The sequence below is a fragment of the Cottoperca gobio genome, unplaced genomic scaffold (assembly GCF_900634415.1).
Source record: "Cottoperca gobio unplaced genomic scaffold, fCotGob3.1 fCotGob3_82arrow_ctg1, whole genome shotgun sequence".
Classification (NCBI taxonomy): domain Eukaryota; kingdom Metazoa; phylum Chordata; class Actinopteri; order Perciformes; family Bovichtidae; genus Cottoperca; species Cottoperca gobio.
In genome coordinates, this window is record NW_021167070.1 from 37,501 (window position 1) to 59,518 (window position 22,018).

Sequence of the window (22,018 nt, forward strand, 5' to 3'; positions counted from 1 at the left end):
TGAACTGGAGTTACTGGTTTGTAAAGCCAGGCAGATGGTTGGAAACATGACGACGACTGGAGGGAAAGTCCTGCTGACCGTTCTACTGGGACTGACAGGTAACGAGTAGAATCCAATATGTCATGTGCTACAGACACAGTCCGCATTATATGCCCCAAACCACGCAAAATGTCTGAACTAACAGAAGCGCCACAAACTTTGCAAATTGGCCCGACCTCAGGAAGTGTCCAAGTCTCAAAGTGCTCCGAACTTCAAAAAGCACCCGAGAGTTTGCAAAATGTCCAAACTTAGGGAAGTGTTCCGTCCTTGCAAAATGTCCCATCCTCAGTAAGTCCCCCAAACCACCCAAAGAGTCCCGAAACTCACAAAGCCTCCTGAAGCGCAATCTGGTCTTGGTGTTCCGATCAGCAGATCAGTGTGTTGCTGAGAGGAAGACTGTGAACCTTTGTTCTCCTACTGGACTAGAAACAGGTAGAACTGAAGGAGGTGCTGCTTTTTGAAACAAAGCTCATCTCTCTCTCCTCCCTCTCCAGGTACCATGTTCCCTTCTCTATCATCCCTCCCTTACCTCCTCTGTTTCCAAGTGATGTGTACCTGGTGGGCGTGGTCAGGCCAGGTCCCGGCCCTCTTCTTCAGGTGTGTGTCTGTGATGTCACTGATCTATTCCTCCTCCCACTTCCTGCTCGTCTACTGCTACCAGCTGCCCTCGCTGCAGGAGGTGTGGCCTCCCAACCGCACCTCAGCAAGGTAACACACCTCCGGCAGGTAACAAATCCCCGCCGGGTAACACACTTTCATCATATTGCAATAAATATACCATAAAACTTCAATTAAAAGCCCTTTTTAGTCGCTGGGCCTAACTTTTATAGGATGTAAACACCTCTCAAAGCCTTGAGCGAGATCCAAGCTGCTTAGATCGAACAAATAATGTTTAAACTTTTGTCAGTATGGACATCGCTCAGTTCATTTTACAGAAACCATGAGCACAGTATAATTCATTCAGATTTACCAAGTCTGAATATGTGTCCCTTCCTCCATAATTATAAACCTTTAGTCCATAAAGCACCACATTTTGATAGAAAGAATCCAAAAGTGTTTTTTATCAAAATGATCCACGTTGTGAATATTGTGACCTGAAGTCCACTTTAACTGACAGAAAAATATGTTCTCTTCTTCCTGCACTGTGCTGTGAGGGTATGTGTGTCCCCACCTTTTTCTGTTAAGTTTTCACCACTTCTACTTTCAACGCAGTAAATACAGACATAAGGAAGGAGGTTACAGAGGAGTGACTAACAGTGAGGAGGAGTGAGGCTGGTGGGTTATAATTACTCCTCAGAACAACATGTTGCTGCACACTAACAGCAGGTCTGGTGCTCCGCTGCCCCCTGCTGGGGCTCTTTATGTTCATTAACATGTACATGTATATACACACAGTATGATGTTTACAGTATATTTTATTTTTCATTAAGCTCAAAGGGAAATATTCAGAACAAGACAGGGAAAAATAGAGGTGCTTTTATTCTGAAAATCATGAGAGAAATAATATTTTAAAAAAACAAAACAAAAACAAACATCAGGTCGACAGACGAGGAGCACAAAACAGACATTAAAAATCGCAAACGTTAGCGGCAGCCGAACAGCGTGTAGGGAGAAACACGGAAGGAATCCTAACGGGAGAAGAACTCCCATGATGCACCGCTGCTGCACCACCACAGCAAACTCCTATGATTGTAGTTTATAGATTATAGTTTATTGATTATAGATTATAATTTATAGATTATATATAGTGGTTTATTGATTGTAGTTTATTAGTAGTAGATTGTTTACTGATTGTTTCCTCGTCAGCGTGCTCGGCCTGCTCTCTCTGGTGTCAGTGGACTGCGCGGCCCCCTGGAGGCTGCAGGTGAACTCTGAGCTCCGTTGGTTTCACTTCAGCTCTCCTCTGATGCTGCTGCTGCTCTACAACACGGTGGCCAGTCTGTGGAGGAACAAGGTATCTCCGGAGGGGGCATGATACAAACATTGCGTTAAAAACGCAGTTATGATGTCATTTTAAGATACATTAGAAGTATAAATGCTATTCTGATCACTTTCTCTGATTGGCTGACGGGTGTCACATTTCCTCAGCTGATAGACTGTGAGAGGGGCTTAGAGAGTGCGGGGTCAGCGATCAGCGGGAGCTGTGACATCATCACCGCCACCATCCACCTGAGCGATGAGGTCTCTGGTGACATCACAGCGGAGAGACGGCGAGAGCTGTGGAGACGAGCTCACGAGAGCAGAGACGTACAAACACTAAAACACGCTTTTAATTATAATTCAAATATAATTTATTCTTTATTCATCTGCTTTCATGTCTCTGTTTCAAGTTGCTGCCGTCATCCAATGACAGTCACTCTGACTCTTTTGCCCCGCCCACCCAAAGCACGGCCGTGGGATTGGATGTTTACTCCACGCCTCACTATTCTCTCAGCCAATCAGGTGAGCACAGCTGTTCAGATTAAGAGCCACCTGCTCACCTGTTTAGCTGTAAAGTAACAACAATAAGTCTGTTTTTATAAAAACTCAGTCGACACCCTGGGTACAGGTACAGGTACAGTGTACTGTGTTCAGGTACAGGTACAGTGTTCAGGTACAGGTACAGTGTACTGTGAACGGGTGTGTTGAACTCTGTTCTTTGCTGCAGACACGTTGGAGACGTGTGAGTTTGAAGTGGACGGATGGGGAGAGGAGGAGGTGAGGGTGAGAACAGGTGAGGACAGAGTCAGCGCCGCCTCCATGGCGTTCAGCTTCCTCCTGAAACAGAGCTACCTGTGCGCTCTGATGGCCATGATGGCGTGGCCCATCACCTATGTGTCTTGGCTCACCTGCGTGCTGCTGCTGTGGTCCTGCGTGCTCTGGATGATGAGGGAGCGCCGCCGCTACACGCTGATGTCATCGCCGTGGCTGGTTGCCTACGGCAACCTGCTGGTCATCATGCAGTATGTGTACAGCTTCCCCCCCGTACAGGAAGTGCCCGGCCTGTTCCCCAGAAAAGAGGATCCCTGCAGGGAGCTTGCCTCCAAGGTACGACTACTGATATTAATACTACGAATAATACTACAAATAATACTACTAATACTACTACTATTACTAATAATAATAATAATGATACTACTACTACTGTTACTACTAATACTACTAATAACACTAATACTACTAATCATAATGATATTACTAATACTAATGATAATACTACTACTACTAATAATAATAATTATAATAATAATAATAATAATACTACTACTATCTACTAATACTACAAATAATACTGATAACACAACTAATACTACTGATACTACTAAGTATACTGATAATACTACGAATACTACAAATAATAGTACTACTGACCCTACTACTACGAATAATACTACGACTAAAACTAAGCCTAATACTATGACTAATACTACTAATAATACTACTACTAAATACTACTACTGATACTACTAATTATACTGATAATACTACGAATAGTACAAATAATAGTACTACTGATACACTACTACTACGACTAATAATAATACGACTAATGTTACTACTGACACTAATAATAAACCTAATACTATAAATATGAATACTTCATGTTGATCTGATTTGTGTTGCAGTTGTTTTGTCTGTTGACCTTCTGGCTGCTGCTGCGTCAGGCGTTAACTGAGAAGAAAGACAGACAGGCAGACACACAGCTGTCCCACATCACTGTCCACATGCAGGGTAAGACACCTGTCTCACTGCTCACCTGTCTCCTTGCTCACCTGTCGACACTGCTCATCACCTGTCTGTCTGCTCACCTGTCTCCTTGCTCACCTGGTTTACTGTTCTCCTGTCTCACTGCTCACCTGTCTCACACCTGACTGTTGTTGTGTTTTCCTCCAGAGGAGCAGAGTGTAGCTGAGGACCTGCAGGAGCAGAAGAAGAAGGAAGTGTCATATGAGGAGGTGCTGCTCCTGCAGGGAGAAGGAGGAGGAGTAAAGATGGAGGCTCTCGTTGCCGTGATTACCAGGATGTTTGTTAAATACTGGATCTACATCTGCGGAACAATGTTCTTCTTCGTGAGTTTTGAGGGAAAAATGGTCCTCTACAAAGTCATCTACATGGTCATGTTCCTCTGCTGCGTAGCCCTCTACCAGGTAATGCTGCAAGCGCTACAAGTGCTAATACTACTGTATGTACTGCTAGTTCCTCAATTCTGAAATCGTCTCAGCGCAGCTGCAATGTTAGTATAGCCTTAATCAACCAAACTCCATTCAGAAAACAAACATTTTAACAGTTGTTTGCTTGTTGTCTTGCAGATCATGAACTCAGACTTTTTGCAAATCCCCGTCATGACGGAGTTATTTCTGCAATGCGTTGATGCATTTATTATGATTAAATCACAGAACAATCTGTTTATGTTGAGTTCATACCATTGTAGTCAACCAGATAGCCACGCAAATAAATACATGTGATGGCACTTAAACTCAGGACTCATAAGATGTGAATTAATGTACTTATACTTCTCTCCCTCTTTCTACCTGTCTGTCTCTCTATCTCCCGTCTGTATTTCTGTAGTTGAACTACGAGCGTTGGCGTGCCATGCTCAGGGGCTTCTGGGTAGCCGTGGTAGTTTACTCCATGTTGGTACTCATCCTCGTCTACACCTTTCAGTTTCCCTCGTCCCCCCAAACCTGGAGCTACTACACTGGACTCAGCACTCACAGGTACACACAGGTACACACAGGTACACACAGTTACACTAAGGTACACTCAGGTACACTCAGGTACACTCAGGTATACTCAGGTACTCTAAGGTACACTAAGGTACACTCAGGTACACTCAGGTACACTCAGGTACTCTAAGGTACACTCAGGTACACTCAGGTACACTCAGGTACTCTAAGGTACACTCAGGTACACTCAGGTACACTCAGGTAGTCTAAGGTACACTCAGGTACACTCAGGTACACTCGGGCACACTTGGGTACTCTCAGTCTCTCATGTCTCTCGTGTGTCTGCAGGTTGGAGGACGTTGGGTTGGAGAAGTTCTCCGTTCCTGTTCTCTTCACCAGGATCTTCATCCCCGCTGCGTTTCTCTTGGTACTTGTCCCACGTTCCTACAGAACCATCATGTTTATTGTGATTGTGTTTAGGTTCTGACAGGTTGTTGTTGTTGTTGTTGTTCTGCAGGTGTGTATCGTACACCTGCATTACTTCCATGAGCCTTTCCTGCAGCTCACCGACCTGAAGACTGTGGTGGACACGCACAACAGCACCATCACCAGGTAACACACACACCTGTACCTGCTGGTCAGAGAAAGTCATTGAAAATACCGGACCTTCGCTGTCCACCCCGGGTCTGAGGTTTCACAGCGGCCATGTTCTCAATAAGGCCTTATGCGCCCCCCCCCCCCCCCCCACACCGCCCCAGCTGATTAATTTCTTCTTTGAGTCTCTAATGTTTTTTGTTGAGATTCTAAATTTATATTGGGCAACACCTGGACCAACACGTGTTGGCCGGAGCTGATCTACTCTACACAATGCAGCCTGTATCTCTCTCTCTGCAGGTTGGTGCACTCTGACGGCAGCCTGTTTGACCTGTCGTTGGGTGGAGCTCCTCAGCTCCTCCAGGAGGAGGAGACGAAGTGGATAAAAGAGGAGGAGGAGGAGGAGGAGGTGGTGTACCCCTGTGTGTTTGAGAGGGAAACCCTGTCAGACCACATAAAAGGTAAACACTGCACCAGCATAATCACACCTGTGATGAGGTGAGTGTCCTTCTGGTAATACTGTCCTGTCTCACCTCCTCAGTGCTGGTGTCCTGGAGGCTGGTGGTCGACCGTCTCTCTGTGCTGTTCCTGCGCCTCCTACTCTCCCTGCAGCGCCTGCAGCACCTCCTCTGGTGGCTCCTGGAACTGCATATTGTCAAGATCGTGTCCTGCTACATCATCTGGGTCTCTGTGAAGGAGGTGAGACCGGAACCTGTCTGTCTCTCTGCAGGTGTGTGAATAACCTGTCTGTCTCTCTGCAGGTGTGTGATGAACCTGTCTGTCTCTCTGCAGGTGTGTGTGCTGAACCTGCTCTTCGTGCTGTGTGTGGCGGTAGCTCTGCCCTGCAGGCCGTGGCGCCCCCTGCTGTCTGGCGTCTGCACAGTTTGGACCTGCGTGCTGACCGTCTGTAAGATGTTGTACCAGCTCAACGTCGTCCAGCCAATCAGATACTCCTCCAACTGCACCATGGTAACCGTGACAACTACATCATTCCTGTCTGTCGCCTCAGTTCGAAACCCTCGAGGTCACACCTGTCTGTCTCTCTGCAGCCAGGTAACTCCAGCACCGACCTGTCTCGCTCTGCTCTGTACTCTGGTCCAGTTGACCCCGTCCAGTGGGTGGGGCTCCGAAAGACGGACGGAAAACTGTTGGACTACCTGAGGGTGAGAAGTGACATCACAGCACTGATAGCTTAGCCTCATGCTAACCTATCTCTGCAGTATTACCTAATGATTTTAGCGCTGATAACTTAGCATCATGCTAACCTGTCTCTGCAGTATAACCTGATGATGTTAGCGCTGTTAGCCTTCGAGGTGACCGTCTACAGACACCAGGAGCTCTACCGTCTCCGCCGCAACGAAGTCCCGCCCCCTACCAGAACGCTGTTTCATGACATCACCAGCCGTCACCTGGACGATGGCGTGCTGAGCTGTATTAAGTACTTCCTCAACTACTTCTTCTACAAGTTTGGACTGGAGGTGAGACGCACTCTCAGGAGAATAGCAACAAGATTCCTGTTTAACACTTGCATTTAATGGGTTTCTATGGGGACAATTTTGTCTGTATTTAAGATACACACTTTATTACACACGTATTATAGGAGCTGAGGATACACAAATGTATGTAATTTATTCCATATGTATTAACAGCCAAAATGATAAAAAAATGAAAATGAAAAAAACGAACATGTCTCAAGTGATGCACAACGGTTCAAATGTTCCCACACTCCTCCTCAGACCTGCTTTCTGTTGGCCGTGAATGTGATTGGTCAGCGCATGGATCTGTTTGCTGTAGGCCACGCCTTCGCCATCATCAGCGTCCTATCACAGCGCGGTAGGAAGTACATCGCCTCAGTGTGGCCCAAGTACTGCTACTTCCTGTCGGGGCTCTTGTGTTTCCAGTACCTGCTGTGTATCGGGTTTCCTCCAGCCGCCTGCACAGGTACAAACTCACCTGAAGACAAAATGTGGGGATTGTTTACTCCACCATAAAGTTTAGTAAGCAGGTCTTTGTGCTAAACTAGGCTAACAACTTGTTGTATTTTTCTCAGATTATCGCTGGAGAAATCCGTCCTCCAACATGGACTCCAACGTGGTGAAGTGGCTCTTCCTCCCCGATCACCTGGCACCCCCAAACCCAGTCTTCCTCCTCTGTAAGACCATCATCATCGTCGTTTAGCTTGAAGAGTTAAAGACAAGCTGTGTCTCCATCAACATCAATGAAGCATCAAAATGTTGTATTTTATATATAATTCTCTAACCTGTGTTTGCTGATCCTCAGATGACTTCCTGCTCCTACTCGGGGCGTCTCTGCAGCTGCAGGTGTTTGAGGAGGAGCTTCAGCCATCAGTTCAGATCCTTGCAGGTGAAAACTGTGAGCTGGACGAGGATGACGGACAGGTCTCTGATCCAATCAGGCGCCTCCGTCTCAACACCGGACCTGACTTCATGCTGTGCAGGTAAACTCCGAAAACTGTTTACCTGTCGGTCTGTCTGTCATTTTACCTGTCTGTGTGTCTGTCTGTCTACCTACCTGTCTGTCTGTTTACCTGTCGGTCTGTTTGTTTACCTGTCTCTCTGTGTGCAGATCATACTTGGACATGATGAAGCTCATCATCTTCAGCTACATGTTTTGGTTCGTCCTCACCATCATCTTCATCACTGGGACGACCAGGTAAGCCGCAGCCACCTGAAATAAAGAGTCTCATGTTCAGTTTAACAGATACTTCGGTTCCAAGTCGATGCCAATATTCTGAAAACGTGTCTATAGTCCATGTTGATATCTGCAGCAGAGCTAGCTAACGTTAGCTGTTAGCAGCCAGAGGTTCCATAGAGTTAAATTATGATGCGTACGGGCTCTATTCAGTATAAATTAGTTTAGTTGAAGGTAAATTATAACGTTATCATGATGTGTTCAAGTGTAATCTTGTAAAATGTCGTTTTTTGTGAGAAACTTGAATAAATCCAGTTGTTTAAAGATGTTTTCACAGCAATACAAAATAGATATTAGGTGAATTATGAGCTGTTTAACTTCCTGACAGAAACCAGTCTGAAGTAATAAAGGATGTTGGAGTACATGGAGTTATTGTTTGTTTTTACCACAGTATAGAATTTATGTCAAGAATAGAGTCATTTCACTGATATTGGTATCGACTACGAGTCATGACATTTGGTTTCAGACGTTTTTTGGATAAACATCTTCGCTCACATGAAGATTTGAGATTTTAATCCCACGTTTGTATTAATCCCACAACCTGGGATTGAACCTGAATTTGTAAGAACTAAAAAACCTGAATAACGCTTCACCACTTAGTTCTCTTAGGACACGTAGCCTTGTGTAATCTGGGGAGCGTTTCCCCACTTCATGGTGATGTGTTTGTACTTCCTGTTCCAGGATCAGTATCTTCTGTATGGGTTACCTGGTGGCGTGTTTCTACTTCCTGTTGGTGGGCGGCGACCTGCTACTGAAACCAGTGAAATCCATCCTTCTGTACTGGGACTGTCTGATCGGCTACAACGTGTTTGTCATCACCATGAAGAACATCCTGTCGGTGAGAGGCTGATGTTTACTGAAGTACTGAGTCACATGGTCAGAGACTTAAATGTCTGTCTCCACCTGTCTGTCTGTGTTCAGATCCTGGCCTGTGGGTTCATTAAGTCGTTGGTGTTGAATCACTGTTGGCTCATCCAGCTCTTCAGTCTAGCCTGCACCATCAAAGGATACACCAAACGTAAGAAACCTGTCTGTCTTTCTGTCTGTCTGTCTGTCCCCACCCAAATCTGGAAAAACAAACAGAGAGACGTATCAGAACATGTGGACGGGGCTTCTTTTTCAACATGGCATTACATGGCCAAACATTTGAGGCATTAACAGTGCTTCATGTTTCACAAGCTTGGTTTGTTGTGATGGACGGACCTCATTTGCATCAAGTTGAGGATTCAGATACGTATCTGTGGACGCGTCTCCTGCTCTCCATAGAAAAACAGACAGTGAACACGAAGCTAATAACTGTCTAACCTCAGAGTCCGTCTCCGTATGTTGTTGTTGTTGTTGTTTACGTAGCGGAGCAAAACAGTAAACAGTGCGAGTTGCCAAGCGACGAGGCGGGGATCATCTGGGACGGCGTGTGTTTCTGTTTCCTGTTGCTGCAGCGCAGAGTCTTCAGGAGCCACTACTTCCTGTATGTGGTCCTGGACCTTCAAAACACACAACTACTGGCTTCCAGGTACACACACACATTACCACACACACACACACACACTCACACACACACATTACCACACACACACACAACAGTAATTTGTGTGTGTTGCAGGGGGGCGGAGCTCTTTGAGGCGTCCACAGTGAAAGCTGTGAGAGCGAGACTGGAAGTGGAGAAGACGTCCATGGACCTGTTGAAAAGACAGTGAGACAGACACTTCATTAATTCACTAATTATTATTCAGTTGGCCTTTATGCACCGGTCTTTTTTATATTGTGCGATTCATACTCATGTCAATAAAACATTTCAAAGTGTTGTTTTTGTCATGAGTTACTCCTTTCTTATCTTAATCTTACCTTTCACAATAAAAGTCCTATATATAGTCCATATATAACTGTTCACCACTCAGAGCATTTTGCTAGCAGGAGACTGAGTAAACAAAGAACGATGTTGAATCTGTTTAACCTTGTATTCAACATGTTTTGACACTGTCGCAGATTCATATGTGAAGCGTTTTAACACAAAATAAAGTTGGTGTAAAAGCCTTTAGTCACTGACCTGGTGTTTGAAAGTCACGGTGCCGGTCTCACCTGTGACCCAATTCCTGTCTGTTTCCTTCAGGATGGAGAGGATTAAATCCAGACAGCAGAAATTCCGCAGAGGAAAAGAGAAAATGTTGAGTTTGACCCAAGACAGCTTCCATACCGACGGTGTGTAAACAAATGCCTGTTGTCATGGTAACACACACCTGTCAATCACAGAGTGACTCAACCTGTGTTTCTGTCTGCAGTTCCGGAGAACAGGAAGGGGCGGAAGAAGTGGTGGAGACCCTGGGTGAACCACGCCTCCAGTGAGTCACATGACCTCTGACCTTATCATATACTCCTGAAATATAACTAGACTGTTTTACTCCAATCAACCTTAACCAACTAACTTCAACAATCTCATCGTCTAAGCCATCAACCTGTCTTTTAGACCCGATTCCAACTAAACTGTTTAAAGAAGTTTTACCCTTAATTAACACTTCGTTATTAAATATGATCAACCTGTCTCTATTATCTGGCTACGTACCACAATCCTTTAAAGTAGCTGTAATAAAACCACTTCTTAAAAAGCCTGGTCTTGATCCAGAGGTTTTAGCCAACTATAGGCCCTAAACGCCTCCGAAGCGCATTTTCTAATAACATAGAAGCTCTAGATGGCATTAATTTGGCCTCCAGCACCACCGTAAGGAATCTTGGCGTTATCTTTGATCAGGATCTGTCTTTTAACTCCCACATAAAACAAATCTCAAGGACTGCCTTCTTTCATCTACGTAACATTGCAAAAATAAGACAAATCCTCAAAATGATGCAGAAAAACTAGTCTATGCATTTGTTACTTCAAAGCTGGTTTACTGCAACTCATTGCTATGAGGTTGTCCCAAAAAGTTGCGAATGCGGCATGTGTATTGACAAAAACAAGGAAACGGGGTCATATTACTCCTGTATTAGCTGCTCTGCACTGGCACCGGTAAAATACAGAATATAATTCAAAATCCTTCTCCTCACTTACAAAGCAATTAATGGTCAGGCTCCAGCATATCTTAAAGATCTCATAGTACCTTATAAACCAACTAGAGCATTGCGCTCCAAGACTGCAGGGTTACTTGTGGTTCCTAGAGTCTCTAAGAGTATAATGGGAGCCAGAGCCTTCAGCTATCAAGCTCCTCTCCAGTGGAACCAGCTTCCATTTTGTGTTCGGGAGGCAGACACCCTCTCCACATTTAAGATAGGCTAAAGACTTTCCTTTTTGATAAAGCTTATAGTTAGGGCTGGCTCAGGTTTGCCTTGGATCAGCCCCTAGTTATGCTGCTATAGACTTAGACTGCCGGGGGACACCTCCCTGCTCTCCTCCTTCTCTTCCTCTCTCCTCCCCTTCCTTTCTCTTCTTCTCCCTCTCTATCTGTATACATTTATGTAAATGTATGTTACTGACACAGCATTCAGGGCATCATCCCCGGAGTTTCTGTGTCAATCATGTGGCAGGTTACTGATAAAATTCATAAATAAACTTCAGGATCAGGAATCGTGGCTGCGCCTGCTGCTCCTGCTGCGCCTGCTGCGCCTGCTGCGCCTGCTGCGCCTGCTGCGCCTGCTGCGCCTGCTGCGCCTGCTGCGCCTGCTGCGCCTGCTGCCCCTGCTGCCCTGGTCCTGCTGGACACCGGGAAGCCTTTTTGACATTATCCTGGATTCATCCAAACTTTCTCTTTTTCAACACAACATAATTTCTGTCAAATGTTGTATTTGTACTATGTTGTTTATCCTGTACACACGACATCTATTGCACGTCTGTCCATCCTGGGAGAGGGATCCCTCCTCAGTTGCTCTCCCTGAGGTTTCTTCCATGTTTCCCCCCTTTAATTATGGGGTCTATGCGATGCGAGGGTCTAAGGACAGGGGTTGTCGTATGCTGTACAGTCTGTAAAGCACATTGAGACAAATGTATAATTTGTGATATTGGGCTATATAAATACATTTTATTTTATTTTATTTAATGATCATGTTATTACCTCTCAGGGCATGCTGTAACTCTCTGTCTCTCTGCCTGTTTGTCTGCAGTGGTGAGGAGCGGGGACTACTACCTGTTTGAGACAGACAGTGAGGAGGAGGAGGAGGAGGAGGAGGAGAAGAAGGAGGAAGAGGAGAAGAAGGAGGAGCAGCTACCTGAGAAATCAGCCTTCCAGGTGAGAGTCTCATAAACATGTAATCCTGCCGGATCAGTTGTGTTTACTACTGCAGTATGTAGCCAAAATAAACAGATTTAGCTGTGATTAAATCACAATAAAGGGATCAAAAGGTTGCAGTAAAAATATTTGTAAAAAGTCTGAATTCATGCTTTGTCAGGTCTGTCCGCATGACTTTTAAAATGCTTGTTTTCTCAATGAAGTTTTGTTCATCAGGGCTCTGCTAACATTGTAGCTGCTCCAGGCTTTAGCCCGGAACTTGCTAGCTGACAGTTTCTGAGTAAATTTAACTAGGAAATAACAACAAGTAAAACTCATTAATTGATGAACTGTCTGTATTTCTCAGTTTGTCTATCACGCCTGGATAACAGACTCCAGAACAGCAATGAGAGCTCGCAACAACCAAAAGAAACTCTGGAAGAAGAGTTCCTCTGAACAAAGGAGCAGGAATGAGGCGGAAGGAGGTCAGGAGAAGTAGAACGTTTTTCAAATTTCAAGTCAATGTCATAACAAAACAATACATTTTGTGTAATAGAAAAATAGAAAGAGTTCAAACACAGAGTCAGACAGATTTAAACATTGATCTTGCAGAGGATTAATGGCTTTGTACTTCACCAGTCAGTCCAGCTTTACTTGACTCCAGATGTTGATGAATATAGTATTTCACCACAGTCCTCGTTAGCGACATGATCAAAACCCAACATGCACATTCAGACAGGAAGTCATTCAAATAGTGAGTCCAGTGTTATCCAGACATAGTAAATGTAGAGTTGTGCGTCATCTGGAAATGGCTGTAGCCTCAACCAGACAGCTAACTTTGACTCCTCCACTTCTCCTGCAGCTGGAGTTATAGAAGTGACAGAAGAGACGGAGGTGGAAGGAGAAGAGGAGGAGAAAGAGGAGGGAACAGGTAGGAGGTCATTATAATAATCGAGTGAAATTTGTATTGTGGGATGCTGTCGGTTTGTGTGTCTGAACTCAACCAAAGATCCTTTGTGAGGGAAGAAGTTTCACTTTACTGCACCACTGTACAATCAGTGTTGTTGTAGTTCTAACATTGTTGTAGTTCTAAAATTGAGTCACATTGGGAGAACTCTTCTCTTCCCAGGGTCCTAAGTTCCCAAGGTTTTCCTGGAGTTTACTTTCCATATTCTCCAGAAAAATCAGCTCTACTGTAATAGCTGATAAAAGAAACTGATACATGTTTTAATTTGAACAAAGTAAAACAACGATTACCTTCACCATGTCTTTGAAAACGTGGCGACTGTCATCAGGTGGCGTTGTGTATTTCAGACACGGTGTTGCGCCGGTTCTCCTACACATTACGGTTCTGTTGGGTTCTGCTGTCTGCTCTGCTGGACTCTCTGACTGCCTGGCTCAGCGGTCTGTGTCAGGAACACATTGACATCTCCACCGTCCTCCGCATCGAGCGCTGCATGCTAACGCAGCAGGCCAAGCAGGTACACACTCAGGACTACAGAAGTGTTGGAACAACACAGATGGAGGAGTTTATCACAACTGTATCTGTGGTGTTGACTTGTTTTTTCTTTTTGTTTATTCAGGGTAATGTTCCAACCAGAGAGGCCATCCACGTTTTCTACCAAGAACAGATGATGGCCTCCAGAGAGTCAGGCCTGAACTACAGTACCCATGAGGCCGAGGGGCAGACCTCAGCAGAGAGAGGACGGATGAAAGAAGAAGAACCAGTGAGTCCTCCTGATACCGATGAAGAAGAAGCAGGAGGTCAAATAGCAGATGAGGAACTACAGAATAAACCAAGAGGAGATTCACTTCAACCCAAACCAATACCAGGAGGAGATCCACTTGAAGCAAAACCAAGACCAATAACAGGAGCAGGTGGTCTTGATGGACCAGAACAAGGTTCAGGTGAAGGAGTTTCAGAAAAGAATCCTTTCTCAGGAGTTGAACCAGAGACAGCAACAACAGAAGGTGACCCAGCAATGGAGGTTGGATGTGAAGATTACCCAGAATGGCTGGTGACTAAAACCAGCCAGTCATGGCGACACAAACTGTCTAGGATGGAGAGAGTTCAATCTTCGTCCTCCTCAACATCTTCAGAGGGAGAAAGGATGAGCCGGGCTCACAGGTCGGTCCTCCTGGAGAAACAGAAACATGATGAAGTTCATCTTCTTCCAATAAATGGTTTTCACTTTGAGGAACAATTCACCCCATAAATGATCATCTGTATATCAGTAATTCACCCCGTGTTACCTTGAACTCTTGTTTTTCTCTTTTGCCTCCACTGTGAACAAAGAATCAAAAAACAGAAAAGTCTTGATGAAGTAAATGGGGGCCACGTTTAACAACAGTACAACTATCTGAAAACATATTTTTTTTAAAGTCTCACCCAGACTCACCAAGTCTCCTTTATCGAAATACTAAAGCATTTACTTTAATTCTTTAAGACTTTTCTCAGTTTTGTGATTCTCCGTTGGAGGCCGGAGAGAAAAACAAAGTTTTCTTCAAGAGTTCAAGGTAACATGGGGTGAGTAACTGATATACAGATAATCATTTTGGGGTGAAGTTTTCCTTTAATTATTTCTCTCTGTCTGAACAGTGGTGAAGAATCGAAGCCAACCGGCGCCTCGTCCCCCGCCTCCCCATCATCCCTCGTCCTTCCCCCCTCCTACAGCCTCGCTTTGGGCCTGAACCTGCAGGAGGAGGCGGGGGAGGATTTCAGGGGCAGGCTGCTGGTTCAGACTCCGGGAGAGAGGAGTGACTTCCTGTCTGACTCGGCCTCCACTTCCTGTCCACCGGCGTCTCGCACTCAGGAGCTGACAGCCAGTGAGCTTCTGAGGAGCAGGTGAGTCACAGAAAGTGATTCATTTTAATTAAGTTTTAGTCTTAAAACTCACTTACTTAAAACTGAAGTTGGTTTGATTTTATGACAGCATTTAAGGGGCATTTTAAGTAAAAAACTAAAATAAATACGGACCTTGGGGAGTGGGGAAATACTCAAAGTAAAATCACTACATACACCAAACTTTCCACTTTCATTCCTCTCTATATTCTGAAGCTTTGTACAGAGGGCTTTGTTCACATGTCACTCACAGCTCATGTTATACACGCTACACTAACTACATGCAGGAGATGCACTAAGTTCTGTGTGTTGACATGATTTAGTGATTTATGGAGTGATACAAAGAGAGATCCAGAATCCCCTCTGTACAAACCTTTGACACTGCTTCATCCAGAGTTCACTTTATATCTGGACATGTAGCAGATCAGCACAAAAAAAATTATATTGTGTTAATATCAGCAATGAACTGGAGAAGTTTCAGCTCATATCTGTTAAATATTAAAATATTAAAATATTAAAGTTTTACCCTATTCACCTGTAGTCCCCTTAGTCATGAAATAAAAGGACGTCAACAAATACTAAATATGAGCGCAGGTCACAGCTGCTTCACTTTCTGTGTTTCAGGACTTTCTATGACGAGGAGCTGGAGGCATCGGACAGTTTCTACGGGAACCAGCACCAGCTGCTCCAGTTGTGCTACGCCCTGTACAACATCCTGGCAGCCAGGTAAGCTCTGAACCGCAAGTAACTCCACAGGTAACTCCACAGGTAACTCTCTGGTGGCTAAAAGACAGTCCTTGTGCAGATCGGAGACGGTGTGTTACCTGGTCATCGTGTTGAACCACATGGTGTCCGCCAGCTGTCTGACGTTGGTACTTCCTGTTTTGGTGTTCCTGTGGGCGACGCTGTCCGTCCCTCGGCCCAGTAAGATCTTCTGGATGACAGCCATCCTCTACACCGAGGTTCACTCTTTGTTTAAACTTTATTATTTATCCGTCCACAGATCGGTGTTTAACATCCTGTCTGTCCTCAGGTCACCATCGTCATCAAGTATTTCTTCCAGTTCGGTTTCTTTCCATTCAATCAGAAGCTGGAGGTGGACCGCCCCAAACCCTTCCACCCCCCCAACATCCTGGGGGTGGAGAAGAAGGAAGGCTACGTCCTGTACGACCTGCTGCAGCTGCTCGCTTTGTTCTACCACCGAGCCATTCTCAAGGTAAAAAACTGTAAAATATCGAACCACTGAGCCATAGTCAAGGTAAAAAACTTGTAAATTATTACGGTATTAGCTACGACTTACTCCATCTTTCTCCTCCTTCTCAGTGCCATGGACTGTGGGACCAGACTGTTTCCACGGAGACCGACGCTCTCCATCACCGTGACAACCAGGCCGACTCTGGTGCTACCTCCATCGATCCGAACGACGCCGCCAGTGTGCTGCGGCGACGAGGCAGGAGACGGACACGCTCCAGCTCCACCCAGCTGCGCTCTCCTGCAGGTAGAATGTAACACACCTCAACACAACAACAAACGTATATAAAGAAGAAATAATAGTGCCCGTGGATGGAGCCCTGTGGGACACACTGATCTAAACTAACGATAAAGCTCTCAAGTTACCGATCGATCTATGTTCCAACCAATAAGTTTCCTTAGAGACTACTGGAAGAACCTCGGAGGAGATCCGCGACTCCTTCGTGTTGAAAGGAGTTAGGGGAATCTGCCACTAAGTCCTGAACCTGGTATATGGTACAAATACATGTATTAAGGTATAAATACAGGTGATGTTTTCCTTGTTTTCAGGCAGTGTGAGCTCAAGAATGCAGCGGCCCGGAAGGTTGGATTTGCTGCTGGAGAAACTCAGAGAACTTTCAATCAGAGCCAAGAAGCACTCCATTAGCAGGTACGCTAACACTGAAGCTAACCCTTCACACAATTTAACAAACCCAGTATATAAATGATAACAAGAAAGAGTACTTACTGTGAAGTAAAAACCTTCTGAAAACACTGCATGATTTATACCTAACTATTGATAAGAAATGGGATCTAAAAGTGTTTTTATTAATTGTTAGTGTTTTTGTCTATCAGCCCAGGAACTGCAGATCGAAATTGTCTTTAAATCTCTGAGATTAATTTATATTTTCTCACTTATTTGATCAATTTGTTCAAGAGTTAAGTGGCGTCATTCGATTTTTTTACTGCAGGAAATAATCTAACATCAAATTAACATTTAAAATGCTATTGTTTTATTTTGAGGACTTTTGAGGATTAGAGATTGTATAAATGTGAACTGGATTCTCCTAATTTCACCTGTGTTAAATATCTGGTGTCGGGTGCCCCCGGTATCTCACCAGGTAGAGCAGACGACTCATGTACTATCTATAAAGGCACAAAAGTCCCAAGTAAAAAACATGCAGAGTTGTCTACGACTTTCTTGCTAGATATGACCACTTATATGACGACTTTTAAGGCATTTTTAAAACGCCTAGAACCAAATCTACAAGTGTCATCCAGCTTCAGCTACTTTGCATTGATAATAGTTTGCTCTGCTATGAATCACTTTGTATATGTGAGGTTTAATTGCTTTTGTTCTCTGAAACTCTCCTTCAGGTGTCTGTCTCTCTACCAGCCGGTCCTTCACTTCTTCAAAGCTCTCGTCCAACCGGAATACAGCGCTGTCACCGATGTTTACGTCCTCATGTTCCTTGCTGACACCGTCGACTTCATCATCATCGTGTTTGGCTATTGGGCCTTCGGCGTAAAGTTTTATTTACTGACCGCATCACGTTTTACTGTGAAACTTTATTTACCTCAACAGAGTCTGTTATATTGTTTTATTTTGTGTTTTTCTCAGAAACACTCTGCAGCGGCCGACATCACGTCCTCCCTCTCAGAAGACCAAGTTCCTGAAGCTTTCCTGGTGATGGTTCTGATCCAGTTTGGTACGTGTACCTGTCTCTGTCTGTGTAACTGTCTGTCCATTTACCTGTCCGTCTGTCTGTGTACCTGTCTGTCTGTCTGTTTATCTGTCTGTCTGTTTACCTGTTTGTCTGTTTACCTGTCGGCAGGTACCATGGTGATAGACAGGGCTCTGTACTTAAGGAAGACAGTTTTGGGGAAGTTGGTCTTCCAGGTGATTTTGGTTTTTGGGATTCACTTCTGGATGTTCTTCATCCTGCCGACGGTCACTGAGAGGTAACTCACCTTTACCTGCTGCCTCGTTAACATGATGAATCTGCCTCGTTAACATATTCTCTCTATCTCTCTAGGCGGTTTAACCAGAACCTGGTGGCTCAGCTCTGGTATTTTGTAAAGTGTGTGTACTTCGGTCTGTCGGCCTATCAGATTCGTTCTGGTTACCCGACACGAGTTCTGGGAAACTTCCTGACGAAGAGCTACAACTACCTCAACCTTTTCCTGTTCCAGGGGTGAGTCCAACTGTTAGCTTAGCTTAGCACTAAGACTGAAAGTCAGGGGAAACTGTTAGCATAGCTCCATGAAAATGGAAAAATACACTGCAAGCCTTCACATGTTGTAACAACTTCACACCAGACTCTATACTTTAAGGCGCCCCAGTAGCTCATTGGGTAGAGAGGGGGCCCATACGCTAAGGTTGAGTTTTTTGCTGCATTTCATCCCCTCTCACCCCTTTCATGATGTAATGCTGTACTGACAAACAAAGCCCAAATTCTTTTCTTAAAAAAACAAAAACATTCTGATGGTCCCAGACATTATTTGTTGACATATTTTACCCCATCTGCCTGTCTGCTCCTTGCATGTCTTTATACCTGTCTCTCTACCTGTCTGTCTCTCTGTCTGCTGTAGTTTCCGTCTGGTTCCCTTCCTGACAGAGCTCAGGGCGGTGATGGACTGGGTGTGGACAGACACGACTCTGTCTTTGTCCTCCTGGATCTGTGTGGAGGACGTTTACGCCCACTGCTTTGTCTTAAAGTGCTGGAGGGAGTCTGAGAAGGTCCGTCCGTGTGTTTGTACCTAACCTCAGAAATAAAGAATGATTCTTAAAGAGAAAATAAGAGAAAATACATTTTGTAGATTTTTCTCTGAGAAATAAAGGAATATCTTTCATGTGTATGTATTAATGTATTTATGTGAGTGTTTTGTGTGTATTTGTAAACAGAGGTACCCTCAGCCTCGCGGGCAGAAGAAGAAGCGTGTGGTGAAGTACGGGATGGGCGGTCTGATCGTTCTGCTGCTGATCTGCATCGTCTGGTTTCCGCTGCTCTTCATGTCGCTCATCAAGTCTGTCGCCGGCGTTGTCAACCGCCCGCTAGACGTGTCTCTGACCATCACACTGGGGGGCTTCCAGGTAAACTCACCTCTACCTGCACACCTGTAGTTCTTCAGGAGGAAACGTTTTATTTTGAAGGTTTCAAGAAACAGCAAACGTTATTTGCTGTGTGACGAATAGGAGCAGCAGGGAGGCGGAGCTATCTGAGGACAGTTTCAGTTTTACACAAGTGTTGATCACTGAGGATCAATAACTGGAGGGATATGTCAGTTTCTGGAAGACCTGGAAGTGTTTGATGATGGGACGTTGCTGCTGAATCCCCCCCCCCGCAGCAGTGACCCACCGTGTTTTAATGGAGAGAGTCATAGCGAGTGGAGGCGGTGGAGGCGGTGTCCACCATGCGACGGGCTACTTTTGTGTCTTTACTATGCAAAACTTGTACCTGTACCCGCTCACCTGTAGACACTCACCTGTACACACACACCTGTAGACACTCACCTGTACACACACACCTGTACCTCAGTGTTAGCAGTAGTATAACCTGCCGTTGTTGTTGCCAGCCAATCTTCACGATGAGTGCGCAGCAGAATCAGCTCAAGGATCTGATTGCGGACGACTTTGGCTCCTTCAGCAGCTCCTACAGCTACACACCTGTAAGTTATCTCACACACCGACTGCAGTGTTGCTGCTACAGCTCATATTCCAGTAACTGTGGCCTGTAGATACCGTCGGTACTTTCTTCCTGCAGTGGTCAAACTGTACAATCACCACGGCCCCTGGTAGACCACCACACCAAGAACAGACTATTCCTCCACCGTTGTGCAATTATCACTGTCATGTGCAATATTCACTTTTACAACTTTTTATCAACCACTTTGTACTTATATTATTTGTATTCTATTTCATTATTGTGTACTCGCCACTTTACTTCATATTCCCAGAGTGCCTTGCAGTTCCTGGAGGCTTATGGTCATGAGGACGTGACGGTGGCGGAGCTGCAGGGCAGCAGTAACTCTCTGTGGACCATCAGTCCTCCCAGCAGGCAGTACCTGAGCGAGGTGCTCAACTTGGACCACTTCCCCCTGACTGTGTCCTGGACTGTCCAGAGGTCAGCTTTAACTAATACTTATAAAGTTATATAGTAGTGTGGCGAAAGATATCGTAAAAGAAGTCAAAAAGTGCTCCGTGAGCTGAGCGCTGCACTGTGAGCTGGCGGCAGCCGTTCGATTAACTGCAGTTTTCTGTGTTTGCTTCATTTCTCAGACGTTTGGTATCAAAGTTGTTGTTTTTCAACAGAAACTTGAGTCTGGGAGCGAAGGCGGAGCTTGCCTCAGGAAAACATGTGACCTACCTAGACGATCAGACTCGCCTGGAGCTGATCCAGCTGCTGAACGGGACGAGGTCACTTCCTGTGTGAGTACAAGGGGGTGGAGGCTAAGTGTGCAGGTGTGATGTTTGTTACAGGTAGAAATGTGTTACCTGTGTTTTGTGTGTGTGTTTGTTTTCAGGGTCATACAGGAAGTGTTTCCATGTTTCATTCGAGCTCCAAGCGACTCCAACGCCAAACCCATCGAACAGCTTTACACAGGTTTTATATTCACTCACATTCATCAGTAAGAGCAAGCTGTTCATTACTAATGTGAGAAAAGCTACATTATAAAACATCATAAAGGATAATAAACGATCATAAAGGATTATAAATTGTTATAAAGGATTATAAAAAATTAAAAAGGATTATAAATTATCATAAAGGATTATAAATTATTATAGAGGATTATAAATTATTATAAAGGATTATAAATTATTATAAAGGATTATAAATTGTTATAAAGGATTATAAAACATTAAAAAGGATTTAAAATGATCATAAGGATTATAAATTATTATAAAGGATTATAAATTATTATAAAGGATTATAAATTGTTATAAAGGATTATAAAAAAGTCAAAAGGATTTAAAATGATCATAAGGATTATAAATTATTATAAAGGATTATAAATTATTATAAAAGATTATACATTGTTATAAAGGATTATAAAAAAGTCAAAAGGATTTAAAATGATTATAAAGGATTATAAATTATAAAGGATTATAAAACATCATAAAAGAATTATAAATGATCATAAAGCATTATAAAACATTATAAAGGATTTTAAATTATTATGAAAGGACTTAAAATTATTAGTAAAGGAATATAAAATATTATAAAGTAATATAAATTATTATAAAGGATTATAAAATATTATAATGGATTATAAAGGATTATAAAACATTATAAAGGATTTTAAATTATTATAAAGGATTATAAAACATTATAAAGGATTTTAAATTATTATAAAAGGACTTAAAATTATTATAAAAGGAATATAAAATATTATAAAGTAATATAAATTATTATAAAGGATTATAAAATATTATAATGGATTATAAAGGATTATAAAACATTCTAAAGGATTTAAAATGATTATAAAGGATTATAAAACACTATAAAGGATTTTAAATTATTATAAAAGGACTTAAAATTATTATAAAATTATTATAAAACATTATAAAGGATTTTAAATGATTATGAAAGGACTTAAAATTATTAGTAAAGGAATATAAAATATTATAAAGTAATATCAATTATTATAAAGGATTATAAAATATTATAATGGATTATAAAGGATTATAAAACATTATAAAGGATTTTAAATTATTATAAAAGGACTTAAAATTATTATAAAAAGATTCTAAAACATTATAA

At 43.5% G+C, this 22,018-nt stretch overlaps 1 protein-coding gene across 1 annotated transcript in view; it reads left to right on the top strand.

Annotated features, from left to right (window-relative positions):
* Positions 1-22,018, top strand: part of LOC115006284 (piezo-type mechanosensitive ion channel component 2-like) — a 38,919-nt gene that overhangs the window by 15,280 nt on the left and 1,621 nt on the right. Inside the window, exons 6-52 of the mRNA XM_029428419.1 lie at positions 1-98; positions 534-747; positions 1,846-1,993; positions 2,128-2,286; positions 2,370-2,481; positions 2,687-3,066; positions 3,645-3,750; positions 3,913-4,166; positions 4,588-4,736; positions 5,034-5,112; positions 5,203-5,297; positions 5,580-5,740; positions 5,821-5,978; positions 6,072-6,248; positions 6,329-6,442; positions 6,557-6,757; positions 7,016-7,220; positions 7,330-7,431; positions 7,560-7,737; positions 7,866-7,952; positions 8,673-8,829; positions 8,913-9,009; positions 9,342-9,504; positions 9,595-9,684; positions 10,102-10,190; positions 10,271-10,330; positions 12,081-12,205; positions 12,552-12,669; positions 13,047-13,115; positions 13,499-13,665; positions 13,768-14,312; positions 14,784-15,029; positions 15,651-15,752; positions 15,832-15,988; positions 16,060-16,242; positions 16,350-16,524; positions 16,827-16,926; positions 17,634-17,781; positions 17,878-17,965; positions 18,092-18,218; positions 18,293-18,451; positions 18,849-18,996; positions 19,162-19,350; positions 19,833-19,925; positions 20,214-20,380; positions 20,569-20,685; positions 20,781-20,860. The exon at positions 1-98 is cut by the window's left edge and continues 134 nt beyond it. Coding sequence (XP_029284279.1) covers positions 1-98; positions 534-747; positions 1,846-1,993; positions 2,128-2,286; positions 2,370-2,481; positions 2,687-3,066; positions 3,645-3,750; positions 3,913-4,166; positions 4,588-4,736; positions 5,034-5,112; positions 5,203-5,297; positions 5,580-5,740; positions 5,821-5,978; positions 6,072-6,248; positions 6,329-6,442; positions 6,557-6,757; positions 7,016-7,220; positions 7,330-7,431; positions 7,560-7,737; positions 7,866-7,952; positions 8,673-8,829; positions 8,913-9,009; positions 9,342-9,504; positions 9,595-9,684; positions 10,102-10,190; positions 10,271-10,330; positions 12,081-12,205; positions 12,552-12,669; positions 13,047-13,115; positions 13,499-13,665; positions 13,768-14,312; positions 14,784-15,029; positions 15,651-15,752; positions 15,832-15,988; positions 16,060-16,242; positions 16,350-16,524; positions 16,827-16,926; positions 17,634-17,781; positions 17,878-17,965; positions 18,092-18,218; positions 18,293-18,451; positions 18,849-18,996; positions 19,162-19,350; positions 19,833-19,925; positions 20,214-20,380; positions 20,569-20,685; positions 20,781-20,860 — 7,136 coding nt within the window. The remainder of the gene's footprint in view (positions 99-533; positions 748-1,845; positions 1,994-2,127; positions 2,287-2,369; positions 2,482-2,686; positions 3,067-3,644; positions 3,751-3,912; positions 4,167-4,587; positions 4,737-5,033; positions 5,113-5,202; positions 5,298-5,579; positions 5,741-5,820; positions 5,979-6,071; positions 6,249-6,328; positions 6,443-6,556; positions 6,758-7,015; positions 7,221-7,329; positions 7,432-7,559; positions 7,738-7,865; positions 7,953-8,672; positions 8,830-8,912; positions 9,010-9,341; positions 9,505-9,594; positions 9,685-10,101; positions 10,191-10,270; positions 10,331-12,080; positions 12,206-12,551; positions 12,670-13,046; positions 13,116-13,498; positions 13,666-13,767; positions 14,313-14,783; positions 15,030-15,650; positions 15,753-15,831; positions 15,989-16,059; positions 16,243-16,349; positions 16,525-16,826; positions 16,927-17,633; positions 17,782-17,877; positions 17,966-18,091; positions 18,219-18,292; positions 18,452-18,848; positions 18,997-19,161; positions 19,351-19,832; positions 19,926-20,213; positions 20,381-20,568; positions 20,686-20,780; positions 20,861-22,018) is intronic.